This window comes from Scylla paramamosain, chromosome 23 (assembly GCF_035594125.1).
Source record: "Scylla paramamosain isolate STU-SP2022 chromosome 23, ASM3559412v1, whole genome shotgun sequence".
In the NCBI taxonomy this organism is placed as follows: Eukaryota; Metazoa; Arthropoda; class Malacostraca; order Decapoda; family Portunidae; genus Scylla; species Scylla paramamosain.
In genome coordinates, this window is record NC_087173.1 from 5705486 (window position 1) to 5726162 (window position 20677).

Consider the following 20677-nt stretch of genomic DNA (forward strand, 5'->3'; position numbering starts at 1 on the left):
ATAAATAAATAAATAAATAAACAAAGCATGCACAACAGAACACTACCCATCTAGACTTGCCTGAAATAATTACATTAGCCTATTAACTACTAATGCCACCTGTTACATTTAAATAACCCTAAGCACCTTTATTACACAAGAATTAAACTATAAAAACTAAAACACTCCACTGAAATATTCTCTCTTCTTTGTCATAAGCCTTACCTTTAAAAATTATAACCAAAATTTTCTCTTCCATTTCATCAACAAGGCAATAAGTGAAGCTGCAAGAAGACACCAGACCTACACGTGGCAGTCCCTTCATACAATACACCTACCAATATCCACCTATCATCCCTATGCATAAATCCATCCAACATTTTAAAGCTCCCTATTGACTCGGCACTAGCAACCTGATGACTGAGTTTATTCTATCCATTCGTGAAGTTGAGACTAAGCCAGTGCAGTTAAAAGGTGAATATGAGCATACGTAAAGACAAGATTTGGCCCGTACATCGAGAAAAAATGGTGCAGGAAGAAGTAAACGGGATAAATGTTCATGAGACGTTATTGGCGGAGGAAAAAATAACAAATTTCGCTTTTATCTGAAACCTGTTTGAGAGAGAGAGAGAGAGAGAGAGAGAGAGAGAGAGAGAGAGAGAGAGAGAGAGAGAGAGAGAGAGAGAGAGAGAGAAGGGGTGCGGTTGGATAGAGGAAGACAAGACAGAGAGATACTTGTTAAGAAAAAAAAAGGTGGACCTAGTGAGACCATTTCCTTGTCGGTGAGCAGAAGACGACCTTGACATTTAGGTGTTGCCCGCTTCCCTTCCTCCTCCTGCTCCTCCTCCTCCTCCTCCTCCTCCTCCTCCTCTTCCTCCTTGAATTTCTTCCTTTCCTCCTTCTCCTCCAGATTTGTCGCTGAGCCAACTATTTTTTTTTCTTTGTCTATCGGTTTGTCTGCATGTCAGAATATCTTTGGCAATTCTCTCTCTCTCTCTCTCTCTCTCTCTCTCTCTCTCTCTCTCTCTCTCTCTCTCTCTCTCTCTCTCTCTCTCTCTCTCTCTCTCTCTCTCTCTCTCTCTCTCTCTAGGAAATCGACTCTCCAAATTCGGAGCAGGACATTTTTTTTTTTTTTTCCTTTTGTTTTTCTCCTCCACCGATTCCAGCTTAGGGTGTACAAGGTGTTACTAGCCGCGCCGCGCCGAGCAGAGGGCCAGGCGGCTGCTTCGCGTGATAAATGTCACTTGTTCCACGAGGTCAGAAGGTGAGCGGGAGGAGGAAAGGAACAAAGAGAAAAGTTAAGCGGACCGACTTCCGCAGCCTTCAGCAGAGTGGCTGTCACTATATATTTCACACACTACACACCCTTTTGAAATAACCACATACCTAGTGAGATTTTTTTTTTCATGAACTCTCTCTCTCTCTCTCTCTCTCTCTCTCTCTCTCTCTCTCTCTCTCTCTCTCTCTCTCTCTCTCTCTCTCTCTCTCTCTCTCGTATCAAGAGGCATGTATTGCTAACTCTGGCTTTAGATCAATTATTTTGAGACAAATAAGCAATAAATAGACAGCCAGCTCCTTTACACTTCCGCAGAACGGGGATAAGATTAACACTGAGATAAAAAGGGATAGACATTTTTATGTGAATCATTCAGACTACAAAGGAAGACAAGAAAGAACTTATGATTTTACAGATTACTGTACAATTGAGAAAAAAGGAGTTTTATAGTTTTGTAGTTGTTTTTACATAGTACTATTTACACAGCCTGCAGGGAGGAGACGAAGCCTTGGCCGGTTCTCTCCAGGTTAAGGACAGCGGGATAGTCGAACCTGTGTGGGCTCGGGGTGATCTCATGGGGATGGATGGGGGCGGGGGTGGGGGGGATGAAGCGGTTCTGTGCAGGCACGTGGACGGGGGCACGGTGCTGGACGGGGCGGTGGATGGGTGGCTGAGGCACGACGGGGGCGGCGGTGGCGACAGGGCGGGGGCGGGCGGAGCGAGGTGCCTGGAATTGGGACTGCTGGGGGTTGGAAGAGATGGTGGCCCTCAGGTTGCCCAGGCTCTCCCTGTCCAGACCCTCCACTCCGATCACCTCATAACCGACGCCGGGACCAGCGCGCCACAGCACCTTGACGCGGTTGCCGTCCTCTTGCAGGTACGAGTAAAAGCCATACAGGAGTCCATCGGGGCCGAACTTCTGGCCGGCAGTGGTGCCATCCTCCTGAAGGAGTTCGTGGCCGAAGTTGTGCCCGTCTTGGTAGGACTCGAATGAGAGAATCTTGGTGAAGGTGTTGTCACTGCCGAAGGCTGCTCCCTGGGGCATGCCGAGGGCCACGCCAGCGAGGGCCACGATCACCACCTGAGGGGAGGAAAAGAGTGCCACCGGTTCAATGTCACGATTCCGTAAAGCCTGTGAGGTGACAAATACTGCCGTGCTTTACCAGTGAGGCACCCACAGGGAAGGCACCTCACACCTGACTTCCCTATGTCCACTACAAAGGGAATGGCATCATGACAAGTAAGGCCACACCATTAGGCCATCACGCTCGTAGCGGTGACTGCTCCTCACCGACGAGATGTCACACTCCAAGACAATATTCTAAGGCTGTCTTCGCAGCATCACAACCCTCAGGCCATCACATGACGCGGTTCATCTGTCCTGACACGTCCTTACAAATATACTCAAATATAAAACCTTGTGTGACAGCGACTTTGTGGCAACGCGTGTGAATGGACAGGAGGAGTACAATGAGTGACAGGCTGCGCGGGAAGGACGCGCCAAGGAACTGATACATTTTACGACAATGTAAGTCCCACAGGCCACAATTGACCTTGCCGCACACACCACCAGTTTCACTGAGTATCAGCAGAGGGTCACACAATGCACAATACATTTATGCAGCACGAGTGCCTGTTAGGAGGCTAAAGAGGTCACGAAGCAGCAAGAGGACCGGCAAGGCCGCGCGTGCCTGGCATCCACACGCGGTAACCATCCATGGTCTTAAGGGAGAAAGCTTAGTAAACGTTACGAGGCATCGCGTCACGACAGTTGATGCTGCTGCCTCACTGATAGGTTTGCATGAAGGAAGTCTTCGTTCAGGTGACATTTAACTAACTAAGACATCGGCGGCGTAATGACATGGTGTCAGTCATTAGTGTCCCCGTGTCCTGGCGATACGAGGAAGTGATTAACGTGCCAGGAGGGATCGTGACTGTGCCGCATGAAAGTTATCACGCTGACGCGGAGTGACGGTGACTACAACACAGCAAAGTGCGGGGACAAACTATCTGACGCGACTCCGTGACGCGAGGACAAAAGTTAAGTGATGTTATAATAAAAACACAACCATCACAGGAAAAAGACGTGAGGGTGACACGGTTTAAGTTTGGCCTGGAACACATCGTATGTATGAGACTGAATGACTGACCACCACGAGGCGCGATGGACTGACTTACTACTAGTAAGCCAGTCAGTTGCGGTGCCTAGTAAATTACTAGGCACCGCAACTTACTGAGTAACTAAGGCACCACCACTGACTGAATGAGTAAGCCCCTGCCATCTACTGACTGAATGAGTAAATAAGGCACCACCACTACCGAGTGAATGAGTAAGCCACAATCACTTGCTGAATGACTGAGTAGCTAAGGCACCGCCACTGACTGACTGCCTGAGTGAATCTACCACACCAGCAAACAGATAAGCGGGGACAAGATGGGGACTTACAAGCTGTCTCATTCCGGCGGTCGATTACTCTGGTCCAACTGATCGACACTCGCCTGCGCTCGCCTTTATATACCTGTGAGGCCGTGACGTCACAGCCGGCGAGTCCTGCTTACCAAGGCTGCCCTGGTCCCCCTTCACCCCACGTGGGCACAGGAAAACAGGTAAGGTCCACAGGATCACCTTACGGGACACCAAAAGCGACCTTGCTGCCAGCCAGAGTGAGCCAAGTTTCCTCCCCCATAGACTTGATTCAGTAAACACTCAGTATTATATTGCATCCAGCCTGAACTTCACGCCGGGCTTTGCTTGGGAGGGGAGGAAATGTGTGCCTGACTAGACGTGACAAGCAGCCGCCCCCTGACACGCCTCGACGCACGGGTAAACACACACACACACACACACACACACACACACACACACACACACACACACACAAAGAATTGAGTCTATTACATATTACCAGAAGTAGCAGGACTAGTAGTCATTTTTGTTGTTGTTGTTGTTGTTGTTGTTGTTGTTGTTGTTGTTGTTGTTGTTGTTGTTGTTGTTGTTGTTGTTGTTGTTGCTGCTGCTGCTGCTGCTGCTGCTCCAATACGCAGCAACAGCAGTACCATAAAAGTAGCAGAGGGAGATACAGAAATTTTTTAGTACTAATGATACCGTAGTAGTAGTAGTAGTAGTAGTAGTAGTAGTAGTAGTAGTAGTAGTAGTAGTAGTAGTAGTATCATCAACATTATCACCATCAGTATCACCATTCCAACCACCATTATCGAAGATCATTTGGTACAAAAATCAGGCGAGGCGTGCAGACAAAGAGGAGCAAAGAAAGCCAGGGTAGGGAGCAGCAAAAACAATACCAAGGAATTACACGTATGTCCAGTAAGGAATCAGCCTTAGACTTGATCACCTTAACACACATTGCATAGAGCCGTCAAACATCTAGAAACATCGTCTCCTTCACTGTAGATATCAAACATTACGAACATTGCTCCCATTGATTTTTGTTTTATTTACATACCAAACTTTTAGAAACAATCTCTTTCCATTATTTTCTATTTCAGTACCAGATATTTAGAACTATCGTCGTCTTTCCGTTCATTATACTGTATTTTTATTTATTTTTTTTTTTTTGTGGTCGACTGGTATTTGTTTTATTAATATTTGTTTCAGAAATGCGTATAAAAAAGGTTAAAAAATCTTTCTCTCTCTCTCTCTCTCTCTCTCTCTCTCTCTCTCTCTCTCTCTCTCTCTCTCTCTCTCTCTCTCTCTCTCTCTCTCTCTCTCTTGCTATAACACATCCACTTTTTTCCCAATACAATCATAATATTCACTCGTATCACAAAATATATAACACTGCTAGTCCACAAAAAACTAATAATAACAGTCCCTTACCATAAAAGTAATATTAAACTTTTCTTTCAACATTAGTAATACTTCTTCAGCAACCGAGTATTCTTTTTTTTTCTTTTTTTTTTCACCATTCATTCAATAAGGTGACATGGGTGAAGAGCGAGGCCACGAGATGCTAGGAAGGTCTCGTCTCTGATACTACACCAATGTGTGTTTATCTGTCTGTCTGTCTATCTGTTCTGTCTGTCTGTCTGTCTGTCTCTTTTATGTCATAATGATTAGTTGTGTGTGTGTGTGTGTGTGTGTGTGTGTGTGTGTGTGTGTGTGTGTGTGTGTGTGTGTGTGTGTGTGTGTGTGTGTGTGTGTGTGTGTGTGTGTGTGTGTGTGTGTGTGTGTGTAATCTTGTGACCATGTTCTCTGGCTTTAGGTATCTGTCTACCTCTATCTCTGTCCCACTCTGTCTATTTATTTATCTGTTTGTTGGCTCTCTCTCTCTCTCTCTCTCTCTCTCTCTCTCTCTCTCTCTCTCTCTCTCTCTCTCTCTCTCCTCCTTCATCTCCTTTTCCTCCTCCTCCTCCTCCTTCTTCTTCTTCTTAATCTCCTTTTCCTCCTACTCCTCCTATTCCTCCTCCAAAACACCTACCCCTTCTTTCCTTCCTCCTCTTCCTCCACCTACAACCAAGTAATGATGAAGAAACAAAAGCAAACTTAACAAGAGAAGCAACGGGACTTTGTAGATGCAAGAGAGAAGAAAAACTCAAATAACAAACGTCCCAGGAAAATGCTACAAGAAACGTTGTCGGAACGTTTCTCAAACTCCACCAGGAAGTTTAGGGTGGCGCTAGCGGGCAAGGGGTGTTCAGGAAATGCGTTCAGTCCACACCTGTATAGCTACTTGATTCTCCTTCCCTGTGTGTGTGTGTGTGTGTGTGTGTGTGTGTGTGTGTGTGTGTGTGTGTGTGTGTGTGTGTGTGTGTTTCAGTTACCCCGCCTGACCTAACCTAATGTATATATGCTATGACTGTTTTCTATTTTTTTCTTCTTCGTTCTAATAACTACACACACACACACACACACACACACACACACACACACACACACACACACACACACACACACACACACACACACACACACACACACACACACACACACACACACACACACACACACACACACAGTATTCTCGTGTATGCATACATTCATACAGACAGGCACATATGCACATACATAACAGAGAGAGAGAGAGAGAGAGAGAGAGAGAGAGAGAGAGAGAGAGAGAGAGAGAGAGAGAGAGAGAGAGAGAGAGAGAGAGAGAGAGAGAGAGAGAGAGAGAGAGAGAGACAGACAGACAGACAGACAGACAGACAGACAGACAGACAGACAGACAGACAGACAGACAGACAGACAGACAGACAGACAGACAGACAGACAGACAGACAGACAATATAGTCTTCTTCCTCTTATTAGCATTGTTAGTAGTAGTAGTAGTAGTAGTAGTAGTAGTAGTAGTAGTAGTAGTAGTAGTAGTAGTAGTAGTAGTAGTAGTAGTAGTAGTAGTAGTATCATTATTATCACATTGTTACTTTGTTTCATTATTGGAAGTATTATCACTACTACTACTACTACTACTACTACTACTACTACTACTACTACTTCTACCACCACCACCACCACCACCACTACTACTACTACTACTGTTGCTCCTACTAATACTAACACTGCTATACCACTAATACCATCACAGCAACTACTAGTACTACGACATTAGACACACACACACACACACACACACACACACACACACACACATACACATTGAAGGACACCCACAAGGAGGTCATGTGGGGATTTTGTACTTTGTTAATCGCACGTCTTATTAATTCTATTCCCAGCCTGATCCCTGTTGCTGTCGTCATGGCTGCTTGTGTGCACGTCTGAACTTTGCGCTGCCCACACACACACACACACACACACACATACATACACACACACACACACACACACACACACACACACACACACACACACACACACACACACACACACACATACACACACAAGAGCACTTCCGCCATTTTTTCTCCCCTCACCTGCCCGCCAATCTCATTACTGAAACTCCCTGGAGCAATGGAATACAAAGGAACACAAAGGAAGAACATGCCGCAGCAGACCTATAGTCCCTTACGAGGCTGTCTGTGGTAAGCTGAACTGACTGACTCTTTAATATAGAAGTAATGGATGCAAAATCGTAAAGTAAGGCTTATTTCGTGTATTTTCGAGTTTGCTTGCTATATTCTCGTAATGCAACTCAAGGGGAGAGAAAGAATATGGTTTTGATTCAGGGAAGCAGACGAGAATGTAATATATCTGTCCATTTTTTTCTTCTTCTTCTTGTTCTCCTTCTTCCCCTCCTCCTCCTCTTCCCTGCCATGAACACTTGCATTTCTTCTTTTTCCTAAGGGAGGTCAAGGACTTAGGGATGAAGAAAATATTTGATAAACACATACTGATGAGAGAGAGAGAGAGAGAGAGAGAGAGAGAGAGAGAGAGAGAGAGAGAGAGAGAGAGAGAGAGAGAGAGAGAGAGAGAGAGAGAGAGAGAGAGAGAGAGAGAGAAAGTAAAGTGGACCAGCTCATTCTAGCATTACCCTCAATGTCTCGTGCAAATCTCCAATAATTATATAGGCGATAAGTTTGTAAGTTGGAGAGACTGATAACCTTGAGACGCTGATGACCCAGACCAGCACTGAGAGGCGGGAGGGAGGTGAGGGCAGGGGCGGCTGAGGCTTTGCTATCTATACGCACCTACAGTATTTCAAGTACACACACACACACACACACACACACACACACACACACACACACACACATAACACAAGACTCACTCATACCTCAATTTACGTAAAGAAACGTCTCTGAAACTGCTATGGATTTCAGAGAGCGTGTTACATCGTTTTCTTTTTTGTCTTTTTTAGGGAATAACTCTAACAAACTATTTTTGGACTCCCTTTGATGTTCAACGTCTCTCTCTCTCTCTCTCTCTCTCTCTCTCTCTCTCTCTCTCTCTCTCTCTCTCTCTCTCTCTCTGGAAATGACAAGAAAGCTTTTTTTTCATTCTTCTACTTCCTTTTGTTTCTTTTTTTTTACCGACGTCCTCATGCATTATAAAGAAAACTGTATGCGGTTAATTAATTAATGTCTTTGCCTTATCTTGCTTTATTATTAGTAGTAGTATTCTTATTCTTATTCTTGTTATCGCTATTATTATTATCATTATCATTATTATTTTTTTATACTATTATTATTATTATTATTATTATTATTATCGATATTATTCTTCCTGCAATCCTCCTTCCTTCGTCTTTTCCTCCTCCTGCTCTTCATCCTCATCCTCCACCTCCTCATCTTCTTCCTCCTCCTCCTCATTCTTCTTCTTTTCAAGCTTCACTATTTTCAGATATGGACATATAAAAGGAAACTCGGTGAAATCCTTTACTTCCACTAATATGATCTGATAATACCCAAGAAATCTGCTGCTGCTGTTTGATCTTCCTTGTGTTCTGTTGTGTTGCTTTCTCTCTCTCTCTCTCTCTCTCTCTCTCTCTCTCTCTCTCTCTCTCTCTCTCTCTCTCTCTCTCTCTCTCTCTCTCTCTCTCTCTAGTGGAGGAAGAGCAGAAACGAGAAGCCGGGAAGGATAAGGTAAAGCGAGAATTGCAAAGACGAAAGGATATTTGTCCCCATTAACGTGTGGCCAAAGTACAAGGGCAGAATTGTCAGGGGAGGAAGGAGGAGGAGGAGGAGGAGGAGGAGGAGGAGGAGGAGGAGGAGGAGGAGGAGGAGGAGGAGGAGGAGGAGGAGGAGGAGGAGGAGGAGGAGGAGGAGGAGAACAACAAAAATACCAATGGACAGGTGAAACAAAAAGAAATTGGAAACTGAGACGGGTGAAAAGGAGAGAGAGAGAGAGAGAGAGAGAGAGAGAGAGAGAGAGAGAGAGAGAGAGAGAGAGAGAGAGAGAGAGAGAGAGAGAGAGAGAGAGAGTTTCAAAAGTGTGGCAGGACCAAATATAGGATCACACTTCTCAAGCGAGTCTGTGGGATAGAGCGTGACCTTGGGCAGCTCAGGTGAAAGTTGCAGCCACCTGTAGCTAGCTCAGGTGAGGGGGATACCCGCCCAGGTGAGTGTGACTCTCCTTAACCTCTCCTCCCTCCCTCCCTCCCTCTCTTCCTCTCAAGGCAATTCAAAGGTTTCATCTGCTACTGTTTCAGAGAGAGAGAGAGAGAGAGAGAGAGAGAGAGAGAGAGAGAGAGAGAGAGAGAGAGAGAGAGAGAGAGAGAGAGAGAGAGAGAGAGAGAGAGAGAGAGAGTGAGAATGGTAAGTGTTCAATCCTTAATGTAAACACTGTACTGAATACGAACACACACACACACACACACACACACACACACACACACACACACACATGATAAGCTTGCTAACATCCATTGTCTCCTAACTGAAGATTCACGCCTTCCTGATAACATACATACATATAATGTGTAATCATCTTTTTATCAGTTCTTGTGTGGCTTGTGAGTGGAGAACATACTATACCAACAGCACTCTCTCACCACGAGAAACAAAACCTTGTATACCCATCCACTCTTAAACACCAAGTAAGTACATGCTCGTAAATTTCACAGGTTCAAATTCATGATGGATAGATGGATAGATAGATGGATACGTAGGGAGGGAGGGAGAGAGGGAGGGAAGGAGGTAGATAGATAGATAGATAGATGGATAGATAGATAGATAGATAGATAGATAGATAGGGAGGATGGGAGGGTGGGTGATAGATTAGATTAGATTAGATAGATAGATAGATAGATAGATAGATAGATAGATAGACAGACAGACAGAGAGAGAGAGAGAGAGAGAGAGAGAGAGAGAGAGAGAGAGAGAGAGAGAGAGAGAGAGAGAGAGAGAGAGAGAGAGAGAGAGAGAAAATAGATATTATGTGTATTCATATTTGTAACTATTGCATTAATATTTCTGTTTATAAGAGTCAATTATTATTCACCATAATCTCTCTCTCTCTCTCTCTCTCTCTCTCTCTCTCTCTCTCTCTCTCTCTCTCTCTCTCTCTCTCTCTCTTCCAGCATGGTAGGCCTGCATGGACACGGCTATACGGAAGGCGGCTTGTCGCTGTTGCCTCTCTGCATGACGCCACACCCTTGTTCCCGGCGACACACCCAATCAGCATCCAGAGTTGGGGGTGCCACTAACAACCCTGCCCACCAAAGTAATGCTTCTCGTGGGTGACGCGCCGGAACGAATGGAGACGTTCAAAGACACCCTGGTGAACTACTTATTCAAGGTGAAGGTGCAGGACACGCATCGGCTGGTGCTAGTGGACGACCAAGGGTTTGCTGACGACCCGCCCGCAGCGAAAGTGTACGTATTTCATCAGCGGGAAGGAGACGTGCTACCCTTCAATCTGGCGGTGGTGGACGTGCCTTTCCCTGGGTGGCGTTGGCAGCGCGCAGAGGGACGTCAGATTGCTGCGCGCCCTCGAAGGCTTCCTCAAGCACCACTTTGGCACAACCCGTGTGGACGACATCACCCTGATGGCACCCGGGGACAGACGAGCCCCCTGCACCGCCGTAATCAATACCTACCACCTGCTGGCCCTGTGTTTTCCAGGACGTGGCCAGCCTCACGCAGGTGGTGGTGACGGATTCGGCCTCCTCCACCGCCCAGCTGGCCTGCCTCAAGGAATACAACTTGAAGTACAGGAACGTCTTTGTGTTCGACAGTGATCAAGCCAACAGCACTTCCGGCACCATTCCAGAGGAATACTTCTTTGCACAAATATTTCGTCACTTTGATTTCCATGGCGTTGACGACTTTTTCCACGAGCTGCAGGATATTCCACCTCAGAGCATGGAACTGACACACACGCTGGACGGTGGAGGCGTGGACGTAGCCGACTTGGCCAGGATGAGGGTGGTGCGCCAGTACACGGAAGTAGTCGGTGTCACGCACCGGACGCTGAGCCTCCGTCAGCTACTGCTACAAGTAAGGCACAAAGACGAGGCCACAAAGACACAGCACCTCGTCCTCGGGGAGCCCAACAACAAAGCCAGCAAGGTATTGGTGCTTGTGGGGAGCAAAGGTTCGGGCAAGACCACTCTGCTCACCGCTGTGGTTAACCACTTGCTGGGGGTCAAGTACCACGACAGGTTTCGATTCCTTGTGGATGGAGATCCTCTTCAGCGTCTGGAGAACTGCCACAGGCTTCACAAGACCAGATTCACCACCGCCTACACCTTCACCGCTGTGCCGCAGCCTTACCACAAGTACAACCTTACTATCATCGACACGCCGGGTCTCCGCGGCCCCGAGGAACACACCCATAACAAGCAGGTTGCGGCCAGAGTGGCGGCCTTGCGAGACCAGTGCGGAATACACCGCTTGGATGTGATTGGCCTCGTCGCGGTGGCGGGCACGGACAGATTTCCGGATATGTACAGGTCTGTCTATAAAAACATTACTTCCCTTCTAACGGGTGAGGGAAGAGAGAAACTGTTCCTGTTGGCTACCAGATCGGACGCCAAGAAAAGCACAGTGGGCGGCGAGCTGAGGCGCCTCGGCCTGCCCCTCGTCAAGACGGTTAGGTTCAACTCTCACTCCGTCCTCGCTGACGCTCTGGACAGGGACGAGGACGACGTCACGCACGAGGCTCTCACTAAACTGTACTGGAAGATAGAGGAACACAGCCTGCATTGTCTCCTCGCTGACCTGCTCACCTGACACTTGGGCACTCGTTTTCTTCATCCCGTGTTCGATTTTTTTTTTTTTTTTCAGAGGATGTTGCGCCCACACAATACATTCAACGTCCATAAAGAGTGAGTAAATGTGTATCTTAGCAAGATACCCTTAAATACTGTGTTTATAAGGACAAGTACTACATCGTGTTAAATGTTTAAAATTCTTACCTACTTATCAAAACAACGCTCTTCAGGTCATATGGGGCATTCAATGGTTAATTACCTTAAGAGGAAACATTCTCCACAACGTTAGTAATTCGTAAATGTATCTGAAAGAAATCGGTCTTGCAGTCACGCAACATCAAGACAACGTGTGCCAGCCTGCCAGCCGCCTCTACCATCGTAATGCTTCTTTCTTTTCTTTGCTTGTAGAAAGATTGGGAATATTGAAGAGTTTGGACAGAAGAAGTAAAAAAAAGGAAACTGAAGGAAAGTAGTAGATTAAAGATTGTGGGCAGACCACGTTGCTATTTTTTAAATGAAGGTTTTTGGTGAGCGTGTGCATGTAGTGCCATCGTAATGCTGCCGTGGGATGGCACAATTAAAGCCCAATCCACACCCATGCCACACACGCGTATCTTACAATTTGATTATCCGTCCCTCAGCACTAGAAGCCAATATTACTCAATTATTTCTGGCTGCCGCCCTTATTGGCAAGTCTAACCGGGCCGGCGAGCCTACAGTAGTACAATATTCTCACAAGAGCATGGAGAAAATGTTAGGTTGCAATATAATCTTATGTTATTTCCATTCACAGCTAAGGAATCCTCTGTACCTAATGTGAAAATCAAATTAATTCCAGGGCCAAGTAGACACGTACTATACAAAATGCCATTGTCCAAGACTTGCGTAAATTTAAACAACAATTTCAGTACTGTGTAAATAGAATAAAATCTGGAACTAGCAGAGGGCACAGAACAGCAACAGGTTACGTTGTTACTGTCTGACAAGTGGTGATCCACTCACCACTAAACATAACAACCCCCCCCCCCTCACAAACCCTCACCACCACAACCCAGTACAATACCTTGCTACAGCTGTACAGCAGGTGTGGAAGACACAGAGATGTGAAGAGGAACCCTCCATGGTCAGCACACACGGTGACGCTGTCACCAGTCAACACACACACACACACACACACACACACTTAAGTGACTGAACAATGTAAACAATGACGTCTGCGAGTTTTCCCGCCATCAACGAAATCTTATAAACCCTTGGTTATTACTTAAGATGCAAGCGTATGTCATTAAAAAATATTTTCCCAACAATCTACATAAAGTCATTTTCAGTATTTTTATTTACTTTTTTTTCTGCCGCTGTACACCCGCCCAGAGACGGCAGTACATTATTTACAAACACTTAATGATCAATTATTTCATCTGCTGCCAGTCACGATACCAATTTTTTCCTATTACCTTATCGACGAGTTTTTGATACTAGTGCCAATTTTGATCTGATATGTTGGTAGTGTAATTAAAAATCTTAGCTGTTTGAAATTTACTTCTGAGTACCCTGGATAGCTTATACTAAACAAGCCAGTAATATTCACGTAATGGGAACATAAAAATGTATTCACAAAGATCTTCACACAAGGCAACTATGGTGGCGCCACCATTTTTTTTTTTTTTTTGGTGGCACTACCATAATGACATCATCATTTTCCTTGGCTGCACAAGCTTGGACACTCACAAAGTACCTTGCAATGCCTCATCACCACAAATTTGGCCGTGCTGCCAGAGGAAAAATAATGCGGACAGGCTACCCAGTAGAGCCAAAATATAAGCATGCAAAGGATCCTCTGCGATTACTGGATCTAGAAAAGACTATAACATAGAAAATAAAAAATAATGCAGACAAGCCACCCAGCAGTCAAGATGAAAACATACAAACATATAAAGGTTCCTTTACAATTACAGGATCCTGGAAAGACTACAAGTTCAATACCAAATCCACACTAACTACTGTACTATGCAGATGATGATCTGTATCAAAAATTCATTATGTACAGTGGAAGCTCAACATTATACAATTTATTAAAGACAAAAGGAAAAAAATTAGCACTGATACATAAGCATATAATAATTTTATGGCACTTAGAGTAAGGACACTTGTCTTATTTAAGAGAGAGAGAGAGAGAGAGAGAGAGAGAGAGAGAGAGAGAGAGAGAGAGAGAGAGAGAGAGAGAGAGAGAGAGAGAGAGAGAGAGAGAGAGAGAGAGAGTACTTCAGTTATAAGTGATGCGAATGCTGACAATCTTGAATGGAGACAAGGTGAGGTCAACAAACACCTCATCACCCTCCCCAACCTCAAGACTCGGGTCACTCAGTGGCTCCTCCAGTCCATTGCACAGGCAGACCCTTTGGGGCTGACTGGGGACCTTCAACCTAAGGAATAATGACAACATTAAGAAGCCACACAAGATAGTCAACAAAAAAGCTAAAATGAATTATGACAGTCTTTAGTAGTATAAACAAAATTGAGTAAAACTAATACCAGAAAAGGATGATATTAAGAAGGCAGACAAGACTGTAAGAAAAAAATAAAATGTATTATGTCAATTTTTAAAGGTATGAAAATCTGAGTAAAACTAATACAAAGCCACATAATCATCAGGGCAGTTGCTTAAGTAAGAGTGATATTATAAATAAATACTTGCCTGGAGGGTCTTACATCCTACTAAGTGGAAGTAAGTATGAATATAATGCCAGCCCCACCTTACTTATCCATACCTTACAGAAGTGGTGGCACCAAGGCTCTCGTACACCCTCACCACCACATCACCACTCTTGTCCTCGGCCAGCTTGACTGCCTCAATCATTGCTCCACTTCCAACCAGGCTGAACCACACTTCACTATCATGACTGTCAGGGTGAGGCAATGTGTTAGTAACTAGGTACACCCATTCATCCATTTATCATATACCACAGGGCAAGAATAAAAAAGAAAAAAAAAAAAAAATATATATATATATATATATATATATATATATATATATATATATATATATATATATATATATATATATATATATATATATATATATGCCTACAGGTGCTATATACCATGAACATGAAGAAAAAATATGCAAACACCTACCAGCCTTAGCCCAAGAACACAAAAAATAAATAAATAGATAAATAAATAAATGGATAAATAAATAAATAAATTGAAAATAAGTATGCAATGTTTCGTTTCATTATTCCTACGAATTACATTCATATATTTGCTCTTCTCACTTTTTGCATGTACTCACACATACTGATAACCACTACAACAGCAACAGTTGAAAAGAAAGCCAATATGTCAAAAAACAAGGTCAGCTGCTAAAGCCTCATTTACCTTACAGAAGTTGAAAGCAGGGTCAAGTTGTTGTTGAACTCATAGGCACATCTTTGTACTCTGGTCTTATCTCTGCAACCTGCAGGGAAAACACAGTCACACTGGCTTCATATAGTAAATGTAGATAACATTAGTAATGAACACCATGATCTCTAAACTTCACCTCCATATCATTATAGTTACTGGGCATTTCTAGAAATATTTTCAGAATTAGAGTGATAGTTTAACAAAGACTCTGCATCACCAATATGAATATCAGTGAGAAGCAGGACGTGTGAAAAAAAAATTATAAGAATCCATATTGTTCAAGAATATGGGCTTTAGTCTAACTTAGTCTTAGGATCTTAAAGTATGTAACCTTTGTGAGGCATGAGGGCATAGGAGAAGGTATGCTGTCCCATATCACATTTGGCATCAGGAGCCTTGGGTGAACGCAGCAGAGACAACATAAGTGTGCTTCCTCGTGCAGTCCAGCCATATTTGCAATCATTCAGGACAGCCATGCCCAGGTTGGGCTCCGAGAGGTCAGCCCACCTGTCACAAATTACCACAATCATTACAGTTCTTGCCATCAATCACCCATATTGCAATTACCTTTACTATTATCACTATCATTAAAATTCAACAATGCCAGAATCAGATTCCTTCACCTGAAGATATGTCTTTATAAAAAACAATATATGTATTAATGGGCTCAGAACAGAAATTAAAGAGTTATTACAAATCAGCCATTTCCCATAGTCATCTGGTTTTCTGAAAACAGCACAATGTGAAGTTCATACCCATCCAAGAACTAAATTAGATACCAAGCAAATTAAATGAATAAATAACAATGAAACAAAAATAAAATAAAAAAAGTAATTAAATTAGAAAAAATTACCCTCTCTCAGCACAGTTCCACAGCACTCCCATCAGTCTACTGGCCCTTCTGAAGCACAGCATAACTTTTTTTCCTGTGCCAAGCTCAAAAAAGATTTCTTAACTGCATTCAGAATTCCTTTCATCCAATCATTTTTAGCCATCTTCTCACCATACCCAAATCTCAATCTATCTTTTGTAACCAGCACACCTATTCTCTAAACTCGTATCTTTTCCCTAGGTTCACCTACTGTGATCCTCTCCAATTCCCATGTCTGTTGTTCAATGATACACTGAACACACATCTTATCCTCATTTCTGTCTGCTTTAGCCTGCAAACATTGTCCTCCATCACTTCCTACAGTTCACTAGCTTACAATATAACATTCCTTATGCTGGAAACAAATACATGCATATTGAATCTATCAGAATCTTCCAAGTAACAGCAAAGGCAATAGTTCCTTGAATTTCATCCATCAGCTTCAAACCCCACATAGTCATACATACATCATTGACACTCCTAACACCACAAATCACATCACAAGCTACAAATAAAAGGCAAAATCAAAACTCACTTATGTCCACACACTTCAAACTTGGCTGAGTCCCATGAGGTGTTGCAGTGTGTGGCACGCTCGACAAATCCAAACTGTGAATCAAAGGTTGCAGTCCTGGCAAGAAGAGCAGTATTGAACAAGACCTTGAGGAACTTGTGACTCTCAAGCCAATCTACTTTGCATCTGAAGACAAGGTAAGGACTGACAGCTGAAAGCTCAATCTCCTGAGTGATGGATGATACTTCAGTGATTTTCAGACCCCACCTAAGCTTTACAACAAGGGGGCCACTTTGCACTACCTCCACTTCATTCACTTCACAACCACTCTCCTGCAAAAAATTTAATAGAGCTTTATTATCACCATCTTCCAACCTCCCAAAACGCAACAGTATATAGATAAATAAACACACACACACACACACACACACACACACACACACACACACACAGCTCACTCACTAAAAGACTCACACCTGACCCTCACCTTGATATTAAGCACTTTTCCAGTCTCCAAGTGGTAGTCCATGGTGTCCCAGGCATCCCAGTACAAAGGTACATCATCAAATAGCACAAGTTGGTTCCCTTGGCCCACATGTGTACCTTCCCTCCTGAACACATCCTGAGAGTCACCTGCCAGTATCAAGCTCTCTACCTGACCAAAGGTGTTCACTTGAGCTTTCATGTACTGGTTCTCCAAGATGTATCTGTTGTTGCTGAATGCTGTGGTGAAAATTTTAAAGTAAATTTTTAGTTTAGTGTGTGTGTGTGTGTGTGTGTGCAAGTGCACTTACCTAGACATACTTAGTTGTAGTATACAAAACCTGACCTAAACAATACGTTGACCAGTCTCTAATCAATATTCATTCAGTTTTTTCTTTTCTTTTTTTTTTTTAAGAATGGCCATGAATGTAGATGAAATTTGATTATAAAACAAATCACCAAACAATAGACTTATTTGGCTAAAAGAAAAATTACAAAATATAGTATAATAATACAAGCAAATATATAAAAAAAAACATCATAGCAACTTACAAACAGTAACTTGGGGTGGGCTGAGAGAGGTAGAAAGTTTGCTCCAGCCAATTCCTGGTGCTTCTACTGCCACATAGTATTGTCCTTCCCCAGCTGACTGTTTAACTTCGTGTTTTCCCTCTTCCTTCACTACCATCACCTGCCTCATTGGCCAAGGCAAAGTGTTTATTACTACCATCTCCCCAACTTTCTTCTCTGGATCTGTAAATATATATTGTACATTATCTTTATTGCTGATGTCCTTTTTTATTAATTCATTGTGAACAGTTTCATTATCCCATTTAACTTAATCAAAGTGTCTACCTTTCATACACTTATGTTCTACTCTTAAAACTTATTTCACTCATCATCTGTAGTCCTCATTTATTTTTTCTTTGACTAATATGTGAAGTTCTTTAGACAAGAACATAAGAACCTACAGGATGCTGGAAAAAGCCAATAGACCTGCACATGGGCAGTCTCTGCATAAACAATACATACCTATGTCCATCTATCACCCTAATCCTAATCTTCTTTTAAAGTTCTTTGTTGACTGTACTTATAACCTAATTATGAGGTCTACTTCAGTCATTTACCACTTTATCTGAGAACCAGTTTCTTAGTTTCTCTTTAAAATTCAGCCTCATCACACTTGAATCCATTCACCTTTAAAGAGGAAAGGGCAACAAGCTCTTTGCACCTCTTCACTGCTGGCCAGTGCCTCTTTGTACAAGCGGTCAGCATCACAGTACACCAAACCAATACTCGTGCCAGGAATGACATCATGAAACTGATTCAACAAGACCTTTTCCCATGCATCATGCAGGTTATCTTGATGACTGGAATACAAGAAAAATTATCACAAAGATTCCTAAAAAATGCAAGATATTTATTTTTCAATTTAGAATAATGGTGTCACACTGTTGATGATACAAAATCAAAGTTCTAAGAAAGAAGTGAAGCAAAAAAAGATGCAAACCTAAGTAGTTCTTCCTTTTTCATTCTGCCTTTCACAGCCACTACAGCAAGGAGTATCTCAGTGTTTCGTAGGGAAAACTCACAGATGCGATTCTGTTTCTTAGTTCTAGCCTGCACCAGAAAAAGAGTGGAGAAATTAGCCAAGATTAACTACTCACAATACTGCACTTTAGACAGAGGATTTTCCACATTTCTTAAAATGTGAGAAGCATGGAAATCAGGTTAAAATGACACAAGTAAGAACCAATGATGTGGTCAAACAGCAATATTCAAACTTTACAACAGACTGTAAACAAAGTGCAGAGCAGGTATACCTGTGAAGTATAGGTGCCATTGTGCAGCTCTAGGTAGAGTTCACCCACCCAGCGACACAGGTTGTGCTGCTCAGCCTCAAGGCGCTCAAAGAAGGCACTGGGGGACATGTGCTCCATCCTGTCACCACAAAATATTTGTCATTACTGTCATCATAACAATAACCATCATCATTTTCTTAATCCTTATGATTTCTCCTGTTCATATAAATATGGCACTATATCAATCTTGGTATTTGTTTATATAGTGAGCCCTCTCTTGTACAGGTGAAGCTGCATAAGAATTCAAGAATGAAGAAATGTTTTACTAAAATAGATAAATAAATATGAATAAATAAAAGCATTTCTTTTCTTTTTATACCTTGTCTATTTACCATCTTTCCTGGTGAGGTGTCTCTCACCAACAACATGTGACCATGCTGATGTCAGTCAACACACACACACACACACACACACACACACACACATTTAACATAAAAGGACTAGAGTATGTGATGAGAATTATAGCATATGATAAGATGTGAATCATACTTTTCTTCTGCTTGAGGGACTTTCAAAGATAAAACATTGGAAAAGGTAGATACATATTTATAAATAAGTAACCAGTAGAATTAATCAATACTGTTGACACAAAATAAAGAATAGTATCACCGTCATCATACTTTCTATCCTTTGATATGTCACACCTTGGCACAAAGTGTCTCAAGAGGTTCCATACACCCACCTTGGACAGCCATCCACATCCCTCAGGCGGCGGCTACGTTCCAGCATGTTCCTGGTGGGGCCACCACCACCATCCCCATGCCCATAAAGGAAGGCTGAGGTGCTGACACGACCCTTGTCCTGCAGGTTGTTTACTGTGCGAATAGCTTCCTTCACCCTGTGGCACAGATGGCAGTGGTGCTAAGGTATTGCAACTGGTTTTTGTTTCACCAAAATCCCTAAAACAGGATGACCAAGATTCAGTAAGGAAAGCCAGATCACCAGCAGAGCAACCTCAATGGAACCCCATAATGGCAATCAGATAGAAGATTGTGAAGCGATAGATGTTTAAGAAATCTCCAGTTGAGGCTAGATTCTAAAACTTTAGAAAGGCAAGAAATTAAAACAATAGGACAGTAGTTTGAGGTATTAGAACGGTCATCCTTTTTAGGAACAGGTTGAATGTAGGCAAACTTCCAGCAAGAAGGAAAGGCAGACGTTGATAGAGTTGGAAGAGTTTGACTGGGCAAGGTGCAAGCATGGAGGTAGAGTTTCAGAGAACAATAGGAAGGACCCCATCAGGTTCATAAGCCTTCTGAGGGTTAAGGCCAGCAAGGGAAAGGAAAACATCACTGCAAAGGATCTTAATGGGTAGCATGAAGTAATCAGAAGGTGGAGGAGAGGGAAGAATAAGCCCTGAATCATCCAAGGTAGAGTTTTTAGCAATGGACTAATATGCAATACCCGTTTATCTATAATTTTATTAAGGTAAAAACCTGGGAAACTAGGATGCTATGTATTCTGTTTTTCTTTCTTTTTTTATCAACATTAAAGTAACTTCACAAAGTAATGATGCAAAAAATCTGATATTTATGATATTAATGAATTCCTTTAATATGGTTCTATTAAGGAAAAATATAGACCTAAAATTTTTACTTTTATTACATATTTTTCAAAAAGTTGTTTTCCAACAAAAATTAAAAGAAAAATAGCTTCATAATTATTTCATCATTAAATATTTTTTTTTAAGATTACAGATGAAGATATAAGTGTATCACC

At 42.9% G+C, this 20677-nt stretch overlaps 3 protein-coding genes across 6 annotated transcripts in view; 1 reads left to right on the top strand and 2 right to left on the bottom strand.

Moving 5' to 3' along the window:
• Positions 1–1597: 1597 nt before the first annotated feature.
• On the bottom strand, positions 1598–3857 carry LOC135112054 (uncharacterized). Its single transcript, XM_064025929.1, has 2 exons — positions 3702–3857; positions 1598–2336 (listed from the first exon to the last, which is right to left on the bottom strand). The coding sequence occupies exons 1-2, from the start codon at positions 3711–3713 to the stop codon at positions 1734–1736; spliced, it is 615 nt and encodes a 204-aa protein (XP_063881999.1). The 5' UTR covers positions 3714–3857; the 3' UTR covers positions 1598–1733.
• Positions 3858–10275: 6418 nt separating this feature from the next.
• Positions 10276–13318, top strand: LOC135112053 (uncharacterized). Its single transcript, XM_064025928.1, has one exon. The coding sequence runs from the start codon at positions 10973–10975 to the stop codon at positions 11840–11842; it is 870 nt and encodes a 289-aa protein (XP_063881998.1). The 5' UTR covers positions 10276–10972; the 3' UTR covers positions 11843–13318.
• A 29-nt stretch (positions 13319–13347) lies between these two features.
• LOC135112051 (alpha-mannosidase 2C1-like) overlaps positions 13348–20677 on the bottom strand; it is a 29069-nt gene continuing 21739 nt past the window's right edge. For all 4 annotated transcript variants that reach the window (XM_064025923.1, XM_064025924.1, XM_064025926.1 and 1 more), the window contains 11 exons: positions 19641–19796; positions 18920–19037; positions 18607–18716; positions 18294–18466; positions 17649–17849; positions 17101–17336; positions 16635–16945; positions 15560–15735; positions 15202–15280; positions 14592–14723; positions 13348–14246 (listed from right to left, as the gene is read on the bottom strand). In XM_064025923.1, coding sequence (XP_063881993.1) covers positions 14087–14246; positions 14592–14723; positions 15202–15280; positions 15560–15735; positions 16635–16945; positions 17101–17336; positions 17649–17849; positions 18294–18466; positions 18607–18716; positions 18920–19037; positions 19641–19796 — 1852 coding nt within the window. In that variant the 3' untranslated portion in view covers positions 13348–14086. The remainder of the gene's footprint in view (positions 14247–14591; positions 14724–15201; positions 15281–15559; positions 15736–16634; positions 16946–17100; positions 17337–17648; positions 17850–18293; positions 18467–18606; positions 18717–18919; positions 19038–19640; positions 19797–20677) is intronic.